General features: G+C 43.0%; 1 protein-coding gene across 1 annotated transcript in view; it reads right to left on the bottom strand.

Annotated features, from left to right (window-relative positions):
• Nucleotides 1-16,133, bottom strand: part of RALBP1 (ralA binding protein 1) — a 54,583-nt gene that overhangs the window by 25,298 nt on the left and 13,152 nt on the right. Inside the window, exon 2 of the mRNA XM_065399104.1 lies at nt 3,567-3,858. Coding sequence (XP_065255176.1) covers nt 3,567-3,810 — 244 coding nt within the window. The 5' untranslated portion in view covers nt 3,811-3,858. The remainder of the gene's footprint in view (nt 1-3,566; nt 3,859-16,133) is intronic.

Genomic DNA, 16,133 nt, shown 5'->3' with positions numbered 1-16,133 from the left:
CTGACAAGGAGAAACTGGATTTTTATACTGTCTGGACTCTGAAAGGCAAAGATTCCTAAACGAGAGATTCCCATGAGTCAGCCCTAAGGACATACAGAGCTGCTTATTATAGAAGCTTATATTACCTTTTTTAATCTAAGACTGTAACTCATTGGCGTGTATGTGTTTCCTATTTTAACTTTGTAAGTAACTCATTTATTTTCTTAGTTAACAAAGCTTTAGTTAGTTTATTACAGGATTGGTTGGCTACAGGCATTGTCTTTGGTTTGAGATCTGAGTACAATTGACCTGAGGATAGTGACTGGGAGTAACCTGAATATTATTGTTATTTTTGGTGTAAAGTGATCAACTATCACAGGGGTGGGCAAACTTTTTGGCACGAGGGCCACATCTGGGTATGGAAATTGTATGGCGGGCGATGAATGCTCACGAAATTAACAATTCATGTTCAAACAGGGACAACACAAGTTTGTTTCAAAAATCAACACTATTCAAATAATTCTGTTAAACAATGCACTGCTAGAAAATTACATTACTGAGCTGTTTATTGATTTTACCACAAATTTTGCTCCTCTCTGAACACAATTGTATATTAGCGCCTCATTTTCAAAAGAGCTGCGACAGCAACATGTTTTTTTAAATGAGAAAAGACACGTTGTGCCGGGGTGTAGCCATGAGTGGGCCGTGGCCCACGCACTTATTATCCAGGCCCACCCCATCACTTGCCCCACTCCACCACCTGGAGCTCCAGCTGGGGAGCAGGAGCAAGGTGCAGAGGCTTGCAAGTGCCAAGTGGGTGGAGCGAGGCAAGCCCCCGACCCCGCTCCCCGGCAGGAGTGCCGAGCAGGGCAAGCCCCTGACCCCGCTCCCCGGCGGGAGTGCTGGAGCGGAGCAGTGGAGCTCGAGGGCTGGATTAAAAGCTCTGACGGCTGGACGCAGCCTGTGGGCCGTAGTTTGCCACTTATGATCTATCACATAGTCCAGCTTGCAGCGATCGCAACATAGATTGGAATGCCCAAGGGGACTGTCTGTGACTCCATGATAAGACTGTTACAGTGCTTTTGAAGTTCACACTTGTTACCAGGTTGGTGAAATCTAATTATAGAACATACAACCAGTTGGGGGTGTCTGTGCCCTGCTTTTTGATAGTCTGCCCTAAGGCTGGCACTCATGGTCACGAGCCAGGCAAGACAGCATGACACAGATAATTCCCAGTGGCTACTGCCAGCTCCAGAGGGCAAAGTTAAGGTTGCATGGGAATTTACCTTAACTCTGTATTTTCTGGTTTTCAGAAGTTTGAGTTTTGCTGAACTCGACATTCTGGAAGGACACGTTCTACCACTGGACTACCTTAACTCTGTGTTAACGTTTTTTGCCATTTAATTAAATATGAATCTGAATATTATAAGTACAGTAGTCCCTGTGTGCATTTTAATATGAGTTGACTGTACTTTATGCTGTCATCATGTTTTCAATGACAAGTTTTTATTGACAAGATATAACTGTGTGTCATACAAGTAGTCACTGGTGAAGGCGATGCTTTTAGCACCTAGGGAGGTAGTTAGGGATTGTGGAGTAAGCACCTTAGTTAAATGTTTCTGACAAAATGAACAGCAGTGAATAGTTGGATGTATTAACATTTAAACGGTCATCATTAGGTTTCAGACTTAGCAATGTATTGTGCGGAGTGAGGCAGTTAATATCTCTCTGAGCCACTGCTTTAGGCTGTCTGAAGGCTCAGGAAGATATAATTGTACCAAGTTTATAATCATTTTGTGTTTTTACCATTTTCTTCACAACTGTAAGGACTAGAAACAATTTTTGCTGTGAAAGCTGAAGTTTTTAAAAATGATTTTGTGGCAGGGAATACCACAGCACCACTTTCCCCCTCCCTTTCTCCATCTGTTTTTTAAGATGCTGATCTTACAATTTGCTTCCTCATTTTGGGCACCACCATAATATATATAATAGTTAATATGGCATTTCATGATCAGGTCCATAATTTGTGGCTATGTGACTAGGCTTAACTAAGTAACCATAGTGCACATTTCACTACACCTCAAAAAGCATACAGTATGCACACACAAACTTTGAGCGATTCCACAACAAAAAATTACATGAAGGCAAAGGGTTCAAGTTAATTTTTCACTCTTCTGACTTTAAAAATTATAGAAATAATTTAAATAAAAAAGTATCCATTTTTGGACAATTAAAGAGATTTGACACCAAAGTGCTTTGTTTTATTGGCATGCAGCTATTATCTCAGAACTTGCAAACGCGCTTGGGAACTCCTTTCTCAAGGTATGTCTTCACTGCAGTTATCCAAGCTAAGGGAACATTCAAGGCAGAGCGGCCTGAATATGTGCCAACTACTTATGCTAAACAATCTGTTCCACTTGCATTTAGTTGTGAGGCTCTAAATACCTTTCCCAGACCTGAAGAAGAGCTGTGTGTGGCTGGAAAGCTTGTCTCTCTCACCAACAGAAGTTGGTCCAATAAAAGATATTACCTCACTCATCCTGTCTCATTAAGAAATTCAGTCTGCAAATCAAAGCAATTCACACCTAATGGACTGACTTCTCTGCCTCTCCATTTCTTTCCCGTCCACTAAACATATGTCATTTTGCATATATTTCCCCAAATTACAGATATTATCACACAAAAGCTTTACCAGAGGGCTGGTGTCAGCTTCTGGCAAACTGGCAGCACAGGAGGTGGATTTCTCCGATAGCGTATCTGTTCAAATGCTGTGAAAGTGCAGCAGAATTGGAGTAGTTACACATGGGATTAAAAATGCAGTGCAGAGAAATGGAGGACTAAAACAAGAAAGTACAGCCTAGGTGGAACTGTGAGACAGGATTAGAACACTAACAGCAGGTGGGTTCCTGGACTGAAGCCAAACCCAAGCTCATGCCTATATGCTCGGCTGTGGCTGCTCACTTGGGCTCAAAGAGCCCTCAAACCCAGGTTAGAGGTTTTTCTTTGTGGATGGAACCTTCAGGGGCAACACATGGGCTAACTCTGCAGTGAAGACATATCCCATTATCTCTTCAGACTCCGTGGGATGTGTCTGAAAGACTAGGGAGGACTGAGAAGAACCCACTGCCAGGCAATTGACCGAGCAGTTTCTTGGACTTTGGATAAACCTGCTCATTAGCTTTCCTAGAAAGAAGTGAGATATTTAAAAACATGTGTTTTTTAAGAGAGGCAAGCATAGCTCAAAATTTAGGCATGAAAAGAAAGGAGTCAGAGCAGTGTTTCTCAACCTGTGTGTTTTGGCGACCCCTTTTGGATTTAAAAAAAATGTTTGGATCCTCCACCGCCCCCTTCCCCCCCTCCACACACACACAAAAATTGCAACCGCCTATCTCAAACTCGGGGCTCCAGGCTTAAGCCCCACGAAACATGTCAATTAGCTTTGCGGGGCTGCCCCAGGCAATTGCCCTGCTTCCCACCCCCTAACGCTGGCCCTGCTTGTGACCCCCCTAAACCTGTCTCAGACCCCCAGGTTGAGAAACACCGAGTTAGAGAGATCATACACATGGAGTAAGAAACTGCCTACTCACTTCTTTTCTCCTTTTTCTTAAATTTTCCTTTCTTCTTCCCATGCTCCTTTTCATCATCAGACACTATATCTGGAGGCTCATGTAGGTTGTCATGAGGTGGTGAAGGCTCACCAGTCCGGTATAATCCAGGGAATTTTGTAGGGCTGATTTCTTCGGAGCTCGGGGTACGGGCAAGAACCCCACTGTGTTCCACTCTGCGATGTTCACTGGGGCTGCTGGTAGGAGGCAGGAAGCACTCAGTCATTCTGATTCCCTGACACAAAATGAAAAATCTGTCACCTGTCCATCACACCTACAACAGAAAAAACAAACAAGATCTCCAAAATGCTCCAAACAATGTTTTTTAAACAACCTCCTTAGATCCCCATCCTACAAACAGTAGCAACAGTAATGTTTATTACAATGAGACAGTCAATGGGACTGCTCATGGTACTATACTCAGCAGTAAGTGTCGGCGGGATCTGACAATTACTGAACTGCAGCCTTGTTATACAAATGTACTGAGGGATCTATTAGACAGTTAAACTGGAAAAGGCTAAAATATTTAAGATTTGCCATTTCAAATATCAACAGATTTGAATACCTGTTAAAAAATATAATCCTAAAAGCTTCTACTTCTTGAATTAGGTGGTGGTTTTAGTTCTTGTTTGTTTTAAAGGTTTACTGAAATTTACACTTCTAGTTTTCACACAAATTACTCTTGTATGGGGGCTGGCAGTGATCATGAGTACCTCCTACAGGCCCCAACACTCCTATCCAGAGCTCATTCTCTTCTCCAATTAATTATCTTGCCTACATGCAAACAAGAATTTGCTTATCCTGCTCCAATATGAAAAGAGTTGAGGTCAAATTCATCTCCAGCTTATGGTGGTGTAAGTGAGAGGGAAGGGGGAGCGAATCAAGGAGGTGCGGGTTGATCTAGTGCAGAACAACCACAACCTCACTTACAAAGGATAAGAGTATAATGGGCTAGCAGAACCCAAAATTTGGGCAAACTGCCTGTTAGGGAGTCATGGCCAAGGTAGCCATGAAGTTCACTAACGCAGAAGCTCCCTTCAGAGGTTTCCTATAGCAGAGCTCCTGGCCAGAATTAAAATTCTTCCCAAACCAGCACAATCTCAGAGAGCAGCTGCAGAAACTCTGCCCTCCACAGGATTGATTCATAGGATACTTTACATCTCCCTGCATCAGCTTTTGCTGAATTTGGCCTCTTGAATCTAAATGGTCATCCTGAAATGTAACTTTTCCATTTTATTGCTTTCCCTGCTTCCTCAGTCCAGGAGGGACTCCATTCCTACGCCTACTGGTATGCTTGGACAAAGGCTCAGAGAATAGAATTATGGGGTTTACAATGAAATGTGAACAGTCATGATGAACTGACTTCCGCATGAAGAGTATTCTAGTTGCCAGAGGAGTACTTCCAAACATTAGTATTTTGGCTTCAATGTAACCAACTCCTTGAAGGCAGCAGATCTGGAGCTCCTGCTCAGTGATGTACACACTATATAGTGAGAAATCCCCACCTCCCCAATGTAAGCAGAGAACAATCCCACTTAAAAGTAACTAGATAAACCTTCATTCTGGGGAACAAAATGTACAAAATTATCTGGGGGTGAAAATAACCCTAGATAAATGATCCTATATGTTAGACTGTATATTCTTATCCAAAGGACACAACTAATTTGTCTTGTTTCAATGGTGTTAATTTTCATAACTGTTTCCTGTTTGTCTTGTGTTTTTCTTATTTGAATTATGGATATGAAATAACCAAATCTCCTCGATAACTGTTGTGCTAATTTGTTTTTATATGTAAACAAGTGGCTGCTTTTCTGTAATAAAATATATACTCTAACAGGAATATTTAGGAGTTCCTGGGATTTAAGACTTGTGATCATCCAAGACATTTCCAATATCATAGCTTGCAATCCATAAAAATGCACTTGGTATGAATAATGACACTGCCTTGCACTTCCATGACATCTTTCAGTTGTGTATCTCAACGTGCTTTAAAAATGCTAGAAAATTAACCTCATAATACTTCAAGTAAATGACAAGAAAATCACTTCACCCACCAATGAAATGCAGTCATCTATAGGTTGGAATACAGAAGCTGTTTAATAGAGCAGTATCTAAATGTAACTTTTAATTCTCAATTAGAATTTGGCCAAGACACCATGATTCACATCCCTACTCTTGTGGTCAGGACATGAGTTTTACATCTCATCCGAAAGATGGCCCCTCCCACAGCACAGTAGCGCTTCATACAGTGCTGAGGGACTGATTCAATAACAACTTCTTTTAAATCACTTAATGCTACCTCCTCCACCACTCACATGTTTAATTAAGGTTGCACAGGCAACCTTAATTCTGACATTTCCTAACTTTTGAGTGCTTAACTTTACAACCTTAATAATGTTCTTTTAATGTAGTTGTGTGTGGAATTTCCTAGGTTTTTAAAAAAACAAATTGAAAAACAATCCATTATGTTGAGATCATATTGACATCCACATGGGTAATCAGCAGAGTTGGAACCTTTATCTCCACCACAAGGACCTCTGCCACTTGAGCTAACAGTGTAATAGTAAACTGTTGTCTTTTATGTAGACTAGTATGAGGGGGATGGGACACTAAGCCAGTGGGTTTTACAGAGATCTGCTGAGAGCAGAGGAATGGTGACTCAGGAATCTTGGGTTCCATTCGTGGCTCTGGAGGACAGCACACTCTAGTGGGCACAGATTTTTTTGACCATTCCACTGACGTCTGACTTCTTCTACCCCACCCTCCCCAACCTGTCCGAGTCCTCTCTTTCCCAATCCAGGCTCCTAATCATAATTCCATTATCTCCTCACCTTGTCAGGCCCACTCTCCATTTCTCAGGCAGCTCATCCCGCTCCCAGTAGCCAGCCAGTTCTCCTCTCCCAATTTCTAAACCAATCTGTCTCTCCCCTACCCCCCCCCCCTTGGTCTCCAGTTGCTCTCCCCATCCCCACCCAGTCATCCCTGTCTGCTCTGGCTCCCAGTCCTAATCTTCCTTCCCTGGATCCTCATATCCCAGTCTTTTGTCCAGCCAGTCCTAATTCTCCTCCCCAGTCTTTGTCAGATGTCTCCCCTACCCTATACTCCCTTCCTCCTGCTCCATTGATTCTCAGTCCATTTCCTTGCCCAGCCAGTTCCAGTCTCCTTCCTTGCCCATCATCTTTTAGTCTCCCCACACCTACTGATTCCCAGTCTCAATTTACCTGTCCCCACCCTGCCAGATTCCTCCCACAGCCCCCAGCTACTCCCTCCTTCCCCCAAAGGTTCAGTCCTTGCTCCCTCTGCATTCAGATAAGGCAGCTTCCTCCTCCACACTGCCTTGAGGGTCATTGACAGTGTAAGAGTCACTGACAGCAAAGGCTGATTACCGTTTGGTGGGGCCCTGGGCCAAAGCAAGTAGGGTTGTCCCCCGTGTCTCTCCCCCAACACTTCCCCTGTGCTCCTGCCTGGGAGCAGGGTTGGAGTTCAGGGGCCAGGGCTGGCTCCAGGCACCAGCATTCGAAACAGGTGCTTGGGACGGCAATCTGCAAGGGGCGGCAGTCCGTGTGTTTTTGCCGCCCCAAGCAGCGCGCCGAATTGCCGCCGCGGACAGCGGGGGCAATCCGTGTGCCGTTAGGGCGGCATGCATGTTTCCGTGGCGGCGGCAATTCGGCGGCAGCTTCTATTTTCAGCTGCCCGCGGCGGCAATTCGGCAGCTTCTGTCTTCTGGCTGAAGACAGAAGCTGCCGCCGAATTGCTGCCGCTGCGGAAACACGCGTGCCGCCCTAACGGCACACGGACTGCCCCCGCCGTCTGCGGCTGCAATTCAGCACGCTGCTTGGGGCAGCAAAAACAGTAGAGCCAGCCCTGGCAGGGGCTTCCCCCACTCTGCCCAGTGCTCCTGCCCGGAAGTGGGGTCAGCACACGGGGGCTTCCTCCGCTCCCCGGCAGGAGTGCTGGGAGGGCAAGGGAAACCCCCACGCCCTGTTCCCCAGCAGGAGTGCCGGGCAAGTAGGTGGAATGGGGCAAGCCCCAGCGCCCCGACCCCGCTCCCCAGCAGTAGCGCCGGGTGGGCGGAGTGAGCCAGGGCGCAAGGGCGCCCATTTTTCCAGGGCTCCTGGACAACAGGGCTCCCATTGGCTAATCCACCACTGACTGACAGCATAAGAGAATCTCCCTGCTCTCAGTTCAGGCGCCCGGACCCAACACGATTTGCAGCAGCCCAGAGCTGCAATCGCAGGGGAAATCCTGCTCAGTCCTGCGCAGATGGAATCTTCGGGGAAATTAGCTGCTCAAATGTACAGACTTGTCTACATGGACCAGCAATGCGGACTATGGAGGCATGAGCTGCAATGCACACTGAAGTGTGGTGCTGTAACTGCCCTGTGTATTCCCCACTAGCATGAATTAAGAGACACCTAGTTTGTGTTAATGTAGTCCTTCCAAATTTCAAGAGTCTGCACCAGAACATGGGTGTACTAGAGTTTTTAAAAGAAAAGGTCACCAGAATGGGCAAAACAAATGCATTTTTCCCTAGCCTCGTTCTCATAAATGGCTGAACCATTTTGGCTTAAATTTTCCAAAAAATTTGGAATCCGAGGCAGAAATATTCCATCCCAAGTGATTAAAGTTATAAAGAACAGAAAAATGGGTCTTATAATGGGAAGCGTCAGGCAATCTTAATAGGCAGCGGTGGTACCAACCACACCTATAGCAACATGGGTCATGGAGATTGAAGCTCTTGACCATACCACTTTCAGGGCTGTGCCCATCTTCTACACACCACACACACTTTCAGCACAAAGCAACAGAGGGTCCTGTGGCACCTTTAAGACTAACAGAAGTATTGGGAGCATAAGCTTTCGTGGGTAAGAACCTCACTTCTTCAGATGCACTTCTTACCCACGAAAGCTTATGCTTCCAATACTTCTGTTAGTCTTAAAGGTGCCACAAGACCCTCTGTTGCTTTTTAGATTCAGACTAGCACAGAATGCTTCATTATTTCTTTGTGCTGAGCCAGTCCCATGCCTTTGTCCTGACTGCAACAGGGGCAAATGAAAAGAGGTGATTGCACGCTTGGCTGCTATTCTTCAGAACAACTGCTATGCAGAGTGAAGTAGATGAGAATTTCTACTACAGTGGCAAGTACTCTGCAGGTCTAGATCAAAAACACCGCATACGCCCCCAAAACTTAATGTGTTTTCTCCATACTCTCCCAAATTCTAGTGGTTACGACAAAGTAGAGTGCTAAAAGCTAAAAAGTCAACAGACGGAGACAAAGTGGGAGTACTTTCCCAGGGTACCAACCACCCTGGGATACCTTGTTTTATGACAGCTACATAAAAACAAGACCCAGGGTACAGAATGTACTCATTATCTTAGGCCTTAGGTCAAAAAGACCAGGACAAATTAAGGAAACAACACATCCCTCAAGGAAACAAGGAACACCGTTCTTGGAACAAAAGCACTCTAGTAACAACCATCAGCTTCACTTTTAAAGAAACAAGCAGGAAGAGAAAAAACCTCAAAGCACTTTACAAACATAAGTGTGTTAAAGCCTTACACACCCCTTAGAAGTTAAGGATGATTACTCACTTTTTACCGATGAGAAAACTGAGATACAGAGGAGTTAAGTGACTTACTTAAGGTCATGACAGAGCTGGAAATAGAACCCAAACCTGACTCCCAGACCAGTACTTGAACCACTAAGCTATGCTTCCTCTAATGGGGAAGGATTGTGAAATCTTTGTCAAATCTAATCGTTCAATAATAAAGCAGATGGCTGTCAAATTTGACAACAACTTAAGCAAAAAACAAGCAATAGTTTTACCAATTTAAAATCATTTAGCTTTCATAGAATCATAGAATCATAGAATATCAGGGTTGGAAGGGACCTCAGGAGGTCATCTAGTCCAACCCCCTGCTCAAAGCAGGACCAATTCCCAACTAAATCATCCCAGCCAGGGCTTTGTCAAGCCGGGCCTTAAAAACCTCCAAGGAAGGAGACTCAACCACCTCCCTAGGTAACGCATTCCAGTGCTTCACCACCCTCCTAGTGAAATAGTGTTTCCTAATATCCAACCTAGACCTCCCCCACTGCAACTTGAGACCATTGCTCCTTGTTCTGTCATCTGCCACCATTGAGAACAGCCGAGTTCCATCCTCTTTGGAACCCCCCTTCAGGTAGTTGAAGGCTGCTATCAAATCCCCCCTCATTCTTCTCTTCTGGAGACTAAACAATCCCAGTTCCCTCAGCCTCTCCTCATAAGTCATGCGCTCCAGACCCCTAATCATTTTTGTTGCCCTCCGCTGGACTCTCTCCAATTTTTCCACATCCTTCTTGTAGTGTGGGGCCCAAAACTGGACACAGTACTCCAGATGAGGCCTCACCAATGTCGAATAAAGGGGAACGATCACGTCCCTCGATCTGCTGGCAATGCCCCTACTTATACAGCCCAAAATGCCGTTAGCCTTCTTGGCAACAAGAGCACACTGTTGACTCATATCCAGCTTCTCGTCCACTGTGACCCCTAGGTCCTTTTCTGCAGAACTGCTACCTAGCCATTCGGTCCCTAGTCTGTAGCAGTGCATGGGATTCTTCCGTCCTAAGTGCAGGACTCTGCACTTGTCCTTGTTGAACCTCATGAGGTTTCTTTTGGCCCAATCCTCTAATTTGTCTAGGTCCCTCTGTATCCGATCCCTACCCTCTAGTGTATCTACCATGCCTCCTAGTTTAGTGTCATCGGCAAACTTGCTGAGAGTGCAGTCCACACCATCCTCCAGATCATTAATAAAGATATTAAACAAAACCGGCCCCAGGACCGACCCTTGGGGCACTCCGCTTGAAACTGGCTGCCAACTAGACATGGAGCCATTGATCACTACCCGTTGAGCCCGACGATCTAGCCAGCTTTCTATCCACCTTACAGTCCATTCATCCAGCCCATACTTCTTTAACTTGGCGGCAAGAATACTGTGGGAGACCGTATCAAAAGCTTTGCTAAAGTCAAGGAATAACACATCCACTGCTTTCCCCTCATCCACAGAGCCAGTTATCTCATCATAGAAGGCAATTAGGTTAGTCAGGCACGACTTCCCCTTGGTGAATCCATGCTGACTGTTCCTGATCACTTTCCTCTCCTCTAAGTGTGTCATAATTGATTCCTTGAGGACCTGCTCCATGATTTTTCCAGGGACTGAGGTGAGGCTGACTGGTCTGTAGTTCCCCGGATCCTCCTTCTTCCCTTTTTTAAAGATGGGCACTACATTAGCCTTTTTCCAGTCATCTGGGACCTCCCCCGATCGCCATGAGTTTTCAAAAATAATGGCTAATGGCTCTGCAATCTCATCCGCCAATTCCTTTAGCACCCTCGGATGCAGCACATCCGGCCCCATGGACTTGTGCACGTCCAGTTTTTCTAAATAGTCCCGAACCACTTCTTTCTCCACAGAGGGCTGGTCACCTTCTCCCCATATTGTGCTGCCCAGTGCAGCAGTGTGGGAGCTGACCTTGTTTGTGAAGACAGAGGCAAAAAAATCATTGAGTACATTAGCTTTTTCCACATCCTCGGTCACTAGGTTGCCTCCCTCATTCAGTAAGGGGCCCACACTTTCCTACTAAAGTATTACAGCAATAAAATGCAATAGTTCGGGCAACTGCATATAAAATACAACAAAATAATTCTTAACATTCTCTTGAAAGAAACTCAAGCTGTATTTGAGACAAAGCAATATATTGTATGCAAACTGGAAGGTCCTCTTGCTGGTTTAATTACGTATTCTTTAAAGAGAAAAACAGCATCAGAGCCAAGTTATATTTAGGTTTGGAAGGATTCGATTTTTATTGGTAAAATGTCACCATCCACACGCAAGCTGATGAAAAAAAGATTTCCATCAATAATAATTGAAATTTACAGATAGGCAAAGTAAGAAAAATGCTGCTTGGAACTTATCAGAGACTGTCATTAAATAATTATTGTCTGACCCCATAATTTCCTATAACTGCAAAAGTTTAAAATTGATAAAAATAAAAAAATGCCTCAACCCATAATTTAATGCAACTGAAAATTTAAAATTGATACAAATAAAAGCTTTAAAATAAACACATTATCTATCAAATGAAAATAAATAAAAATAGAGTTCTGCCAAGCCTAGTTATATTAATAAAAAAAATCAGTATTCAGTTGTACAAATGTGCATCCTTTCTGTCAACGTTAAATGCCATGAAAACAGAGAAAAAGACAATGATGTGACTCAGCCTGGTTTGCTGAAGCCAAGCAGGAATCCAAACAGCTTTATTGACTTAGTGTAAAGCACTGGGATATACAAAAATAGTCTTATAAAGGATAAACTTTCACCTGCACATGTAAAAGAGAAGTGTATTTCTCTCCAAAGTTACCTACTTCAGTCTCTACAAGAAAGTCCTACAAAGCAAATTTCAAATTCAGGAGTGGCATCTGACCTAAGATGATACTAGTTCATTGTGAAAACAAGTATCTAGTTTTTCTCTGCCATTTATACAAAACTCACTCATCTGGATTTTAGATTTGAGTATGTTTAAAACCCAGCACAACAGAGCTATCTTGGAGAAGTTTATAATTTTTCTGCCCTAATCTCCCAGCATGCTGACCTGCAACAACAGAGACAGGTAAAGCAAGTTTAAATTTCACAAGTCAGCATAATGGCATGACTGATCAGCTCATCAAATAATTCCCATGTGAATCACATAATCTCCACAATTACTGATAATTAAAGTCTTACAAAGGCCCTCCCTGAAATTTCACAGATGAAGATAAAATCTGTATTAAATAACAGGGTTAATGCTCTCACACATAAGAATCCTATAATGTTATCTATTTTAAAACTAAAAGCTTATTTTTATTTAAAATGTGCTTATTTAGCAAAATGACTGTTATCTCCTGCAACTTTAAACTATCAGATCATTAAATACATTTATTCACATGATCTTCAAAATAATACTAGCCCCAGCCCAGCTTTATTAGTATTACACATACAAAAATCTGCATTAAAAAAAAATTACTAAGTTGGCAAAGTTAAGAACTCAAACTAGGAAATGCCAGAATTAAAGTAGCCTGTGCAATCTTAATTGGGCCCTCTTATGTGTGTGCATTACGGTACAGTCTTTAATTATATGATCATGTACTAATTTTTCCACAGGTCCCCTACCTCATTTAGGAGAAGCTATTCAGTATTTTGATTTCTCCTTGTTGTTCACTGTGTAGTCCCATTCCTTATTTACTGCATGTTATTCAAATCCTGCTCTGAAGACAGAATTATTAATTTCCTCAAGGGGTTTTCTATAGAGCTTATCACTATAGCAGGAATGGCCAAACTTAATGGCCTTCTGAGCCACATATGACAATCTTCAGAAGTTCGAGAGCCAGGGCATGCCTGCTAGGGCTCAGGGCTTGAGCCCTGCAGCGGGGTGATGGGGCTAGGGGTCGGGGAATCTCAGGGCTAGACCCATGGGGCACACCTGCTGGGGCTCCGGGCTTCAGCCCCGCTCCTGCTGAAGCTCGGAGCCCCAGCAGGCGCCTCCCGAGTGGCTGAAGCCCCGAGACCCACCACCACGCCACAGGGCAGAAGCCCCAAGCTCTCACAAATAGTCTGTTAGGCAGAGAATGGGGGGTGGAGGCTCCGAGAGCCGCACTTTAACTGTAAAAGAGCCACTGGCGGCTCACAAGCTGTGGTTGGCCACCCTGCACTATAGTATCTGAGTGCTTCACAAATATTAATGAATTTATATTCACAATACTCCTGTGAGATAAAGGTGTGGTATTATCCACACTGATGGAGGCATGGATTAAAGCACAGAGAGATTAAGAGTATCCATTAATTTGGGTGCCCAATTTGTGACACCTAGGGCCTGAATGTTTACGAATATTAGCATTATATAGCACTTCATAGGTTTGTTCAAAGCACATTCCATTGACTTCAGCTGTGAGTGCCTGGCCTTTCTGCAAATAAGGCCCCCAACTCTCAAATCAGGCACCCAGAAATAACTAGTGATCACCTGTGAATAGTATGGTCTAAGTCAGTGTTTCCCAATCAATGTCCTGTCAGGCCTGAACCCATGCGCTGCAGAATTTTTTGAAAAACTACATGAGAGAACAAGGGAGGGTGGGGGAGAGCTGCCTTCTGATTGGCCATGTGCCAGAGGATGTTGTGAAGGCCAAGACTATAACAAGGTTCAAAAAATAACTAGATAAATTCATGGAGGATAGGTCCATCAATGGCTATTAGTCGAGATGGGCAGGGATGGTGTCCCTAGCCTGTTTGCCAGAAGTCAGAAATGGGCAACAGGGGATTGATGGATCACTTGATGATTACCTGTTCTGTTCATTCCCTCTGAAGCACCTGGCACTGGCCACTGTCGGAAGACAGAATACTGGGCCAGATGGAACTCTGGTCTGAGCCAGTACGGCCATTCTTATGTTCTTAAAAGATATTATTAGGGCTGTCAAGCGATTAAAAAAATTAATCACGATTAATCGCACAGTTAAACAATAATAGAATGCCATTTATTTAAATATTTGTGGATGTTTTCTACATTTTAAAATATACCGATTTCAATTACAACACAGAATACAAAGTGCACAGTGCTCACTTTATATTTATTTTTTATTACAAGTATTTGCACTGTAAAAAAAAGAAATAGTATTTTTTAATTCACCTAATACAAGTACTGTAGTGCAATCTCTTTATCATGAAAGTTGAACTTGCAAATGTAGAATTATGTACAAAAAACTGCATTCAAAAATAAAACAATGTAAAATTTTAGAGCCTACAAGTCCACTCAGTCCTACTTCTTGTTCAGCCAATCGCTCAGACAAACTTGTTTACATTTGCAGAAGATAATGCTGCCCGCTTCTTGTTTACAATTTCACCTGAAAGTGAGAACAGGCATTCTCATAGCACTGTTGTAATCGGCGTTGCTAGATATTTATGTGCCAGGTGTGCTAAAGATTCATACGTCTCTTCATGCTTCAACCATCATATCAGGGGACATTTTACATTGTTTTGTTTTTGAGTGCAGTTATTTATTTTTTTTAAATCGACATTTGTAAGTTGCACTTTCACGACAAAGATTAAACAGTTCTTGTATGTGATGAGTTGAAAAATACTATTTCTTTTATCATTTTTATAGTGCAAATATTTATAATAAAAAATATACACTTTGATTTCAGTTACAACACAGAATACAATATATATGAAAATGTAGAAAAACATCCAAAATATTTAATAAATTTAAATTGGTATTCTATTATTTAATAGTGCAATTAAAATGGTAATTATTCGCAATTAATTTTTTTGAGTTAATTGCGTGAGTTAACTGTGATTAATCGGCAGGCCCTAGATATTATATAATAATTTATCTGACTATGCCAAATCCCCATCCCCACTTTTTGGGGGCAACTTTACCCAACTGCCATAACCCCACACCAGGTTTTGCACATACCCAGAGGCTCACACACTTTTTAAACAATTTGAAATTTCTGAATAAGTCTTCAGAAAGGATCCTAGATCACTACAAGTCTGCAGAAGCTTCAGACTGTTAACAGTAGTGTTTTGTGTCCAAATAGCAATCATATTGGATTGTTCTTGTTTTCTTACACTTTCAGCTGCTGAACTGGGCTTGTTTAGATGAAGAAATACCACTTACCCAGGTCTCAATTATTCCACTCTATTTAATAATCACATGTGCACACTGGAACCTTCACCTCTGTATTTAAAGCTCTAATGGCCTGAAAACACCAAAGTTTACGCAGGACTGTACAGTTACTCTAGTAAAAATAAGAACAGACTGGTTTAGCTAAACGTACCATACAATTTAATTCAGAAAACATGTCTAAAGTACCACAATGGAAATAAAATGAGCTGAATAAAGCCAATGGATCCAGCATGGAGTATTTTATTTGAGTGTTGAGCAGTTCTTGTTGCTCTTTCGATTGCCACTATGCTACTATTCATTGAACATGATAGATCAGAAAGCAAAAGAATAGGAACTGATTTTCCATAGCAGGAAGAGAAACAAGAATTACCAGTTCTACCATCTGGGTCTGTGATTTAAGGGTAGACTAGAATTGAAGGTATGATGTTAGCATGTGTTAGCTAATGTGTAAGACATTTTAAAAGTCTGGAGCAGACAAGGCACAATGCCTTTAACATACTATCTTGACCAGTTTAGCATGTGTTAAAGGCAGCATGCCTTGTCTACACTAGACTTTTAAAACATTTTAGCTAACATGCTAATATCACTCCTTAAATAGTCTAGGCAAGGATTAATAGATATTGTCAGCTAAACAGGTTTGAGCCCTAAACGCTAAGTAATGTTACTGTGTGGACAGCACATTTCCTTCTAATCCATTACTTGGCAGCAGGAGTCTGAATGGAGCAGGGACACTGTGCTTCTATCTAAAGCAGGAGTCTCAAACTCAGATGATCTCGAGGGCCGCATGAGGACTAGTGCATTGGCCCGAGGGCCACATCACTGACACCCCCCACTTGCTGCCCCTGGCCCTGCCCCCACTC

Source organism: Emys orbicularis, chromosome 2 (genome assembly GCF_028017835.1).
Source record: "Emys orbicularis isolate rEmyOrb1 chromosome 2, rEmyOrb1.hap1, whole genome shotgun sequence".
NCBI lineage: Eukaryota > Metazoa > Chordata > Testudines > Emydidae > Emys > Emys orbicularis.
The sequence above is the reverse complement of the archived record's forward strand: the minus strand, read 5'-3'. Positions and strand labels throughout refer to the sequence as shown.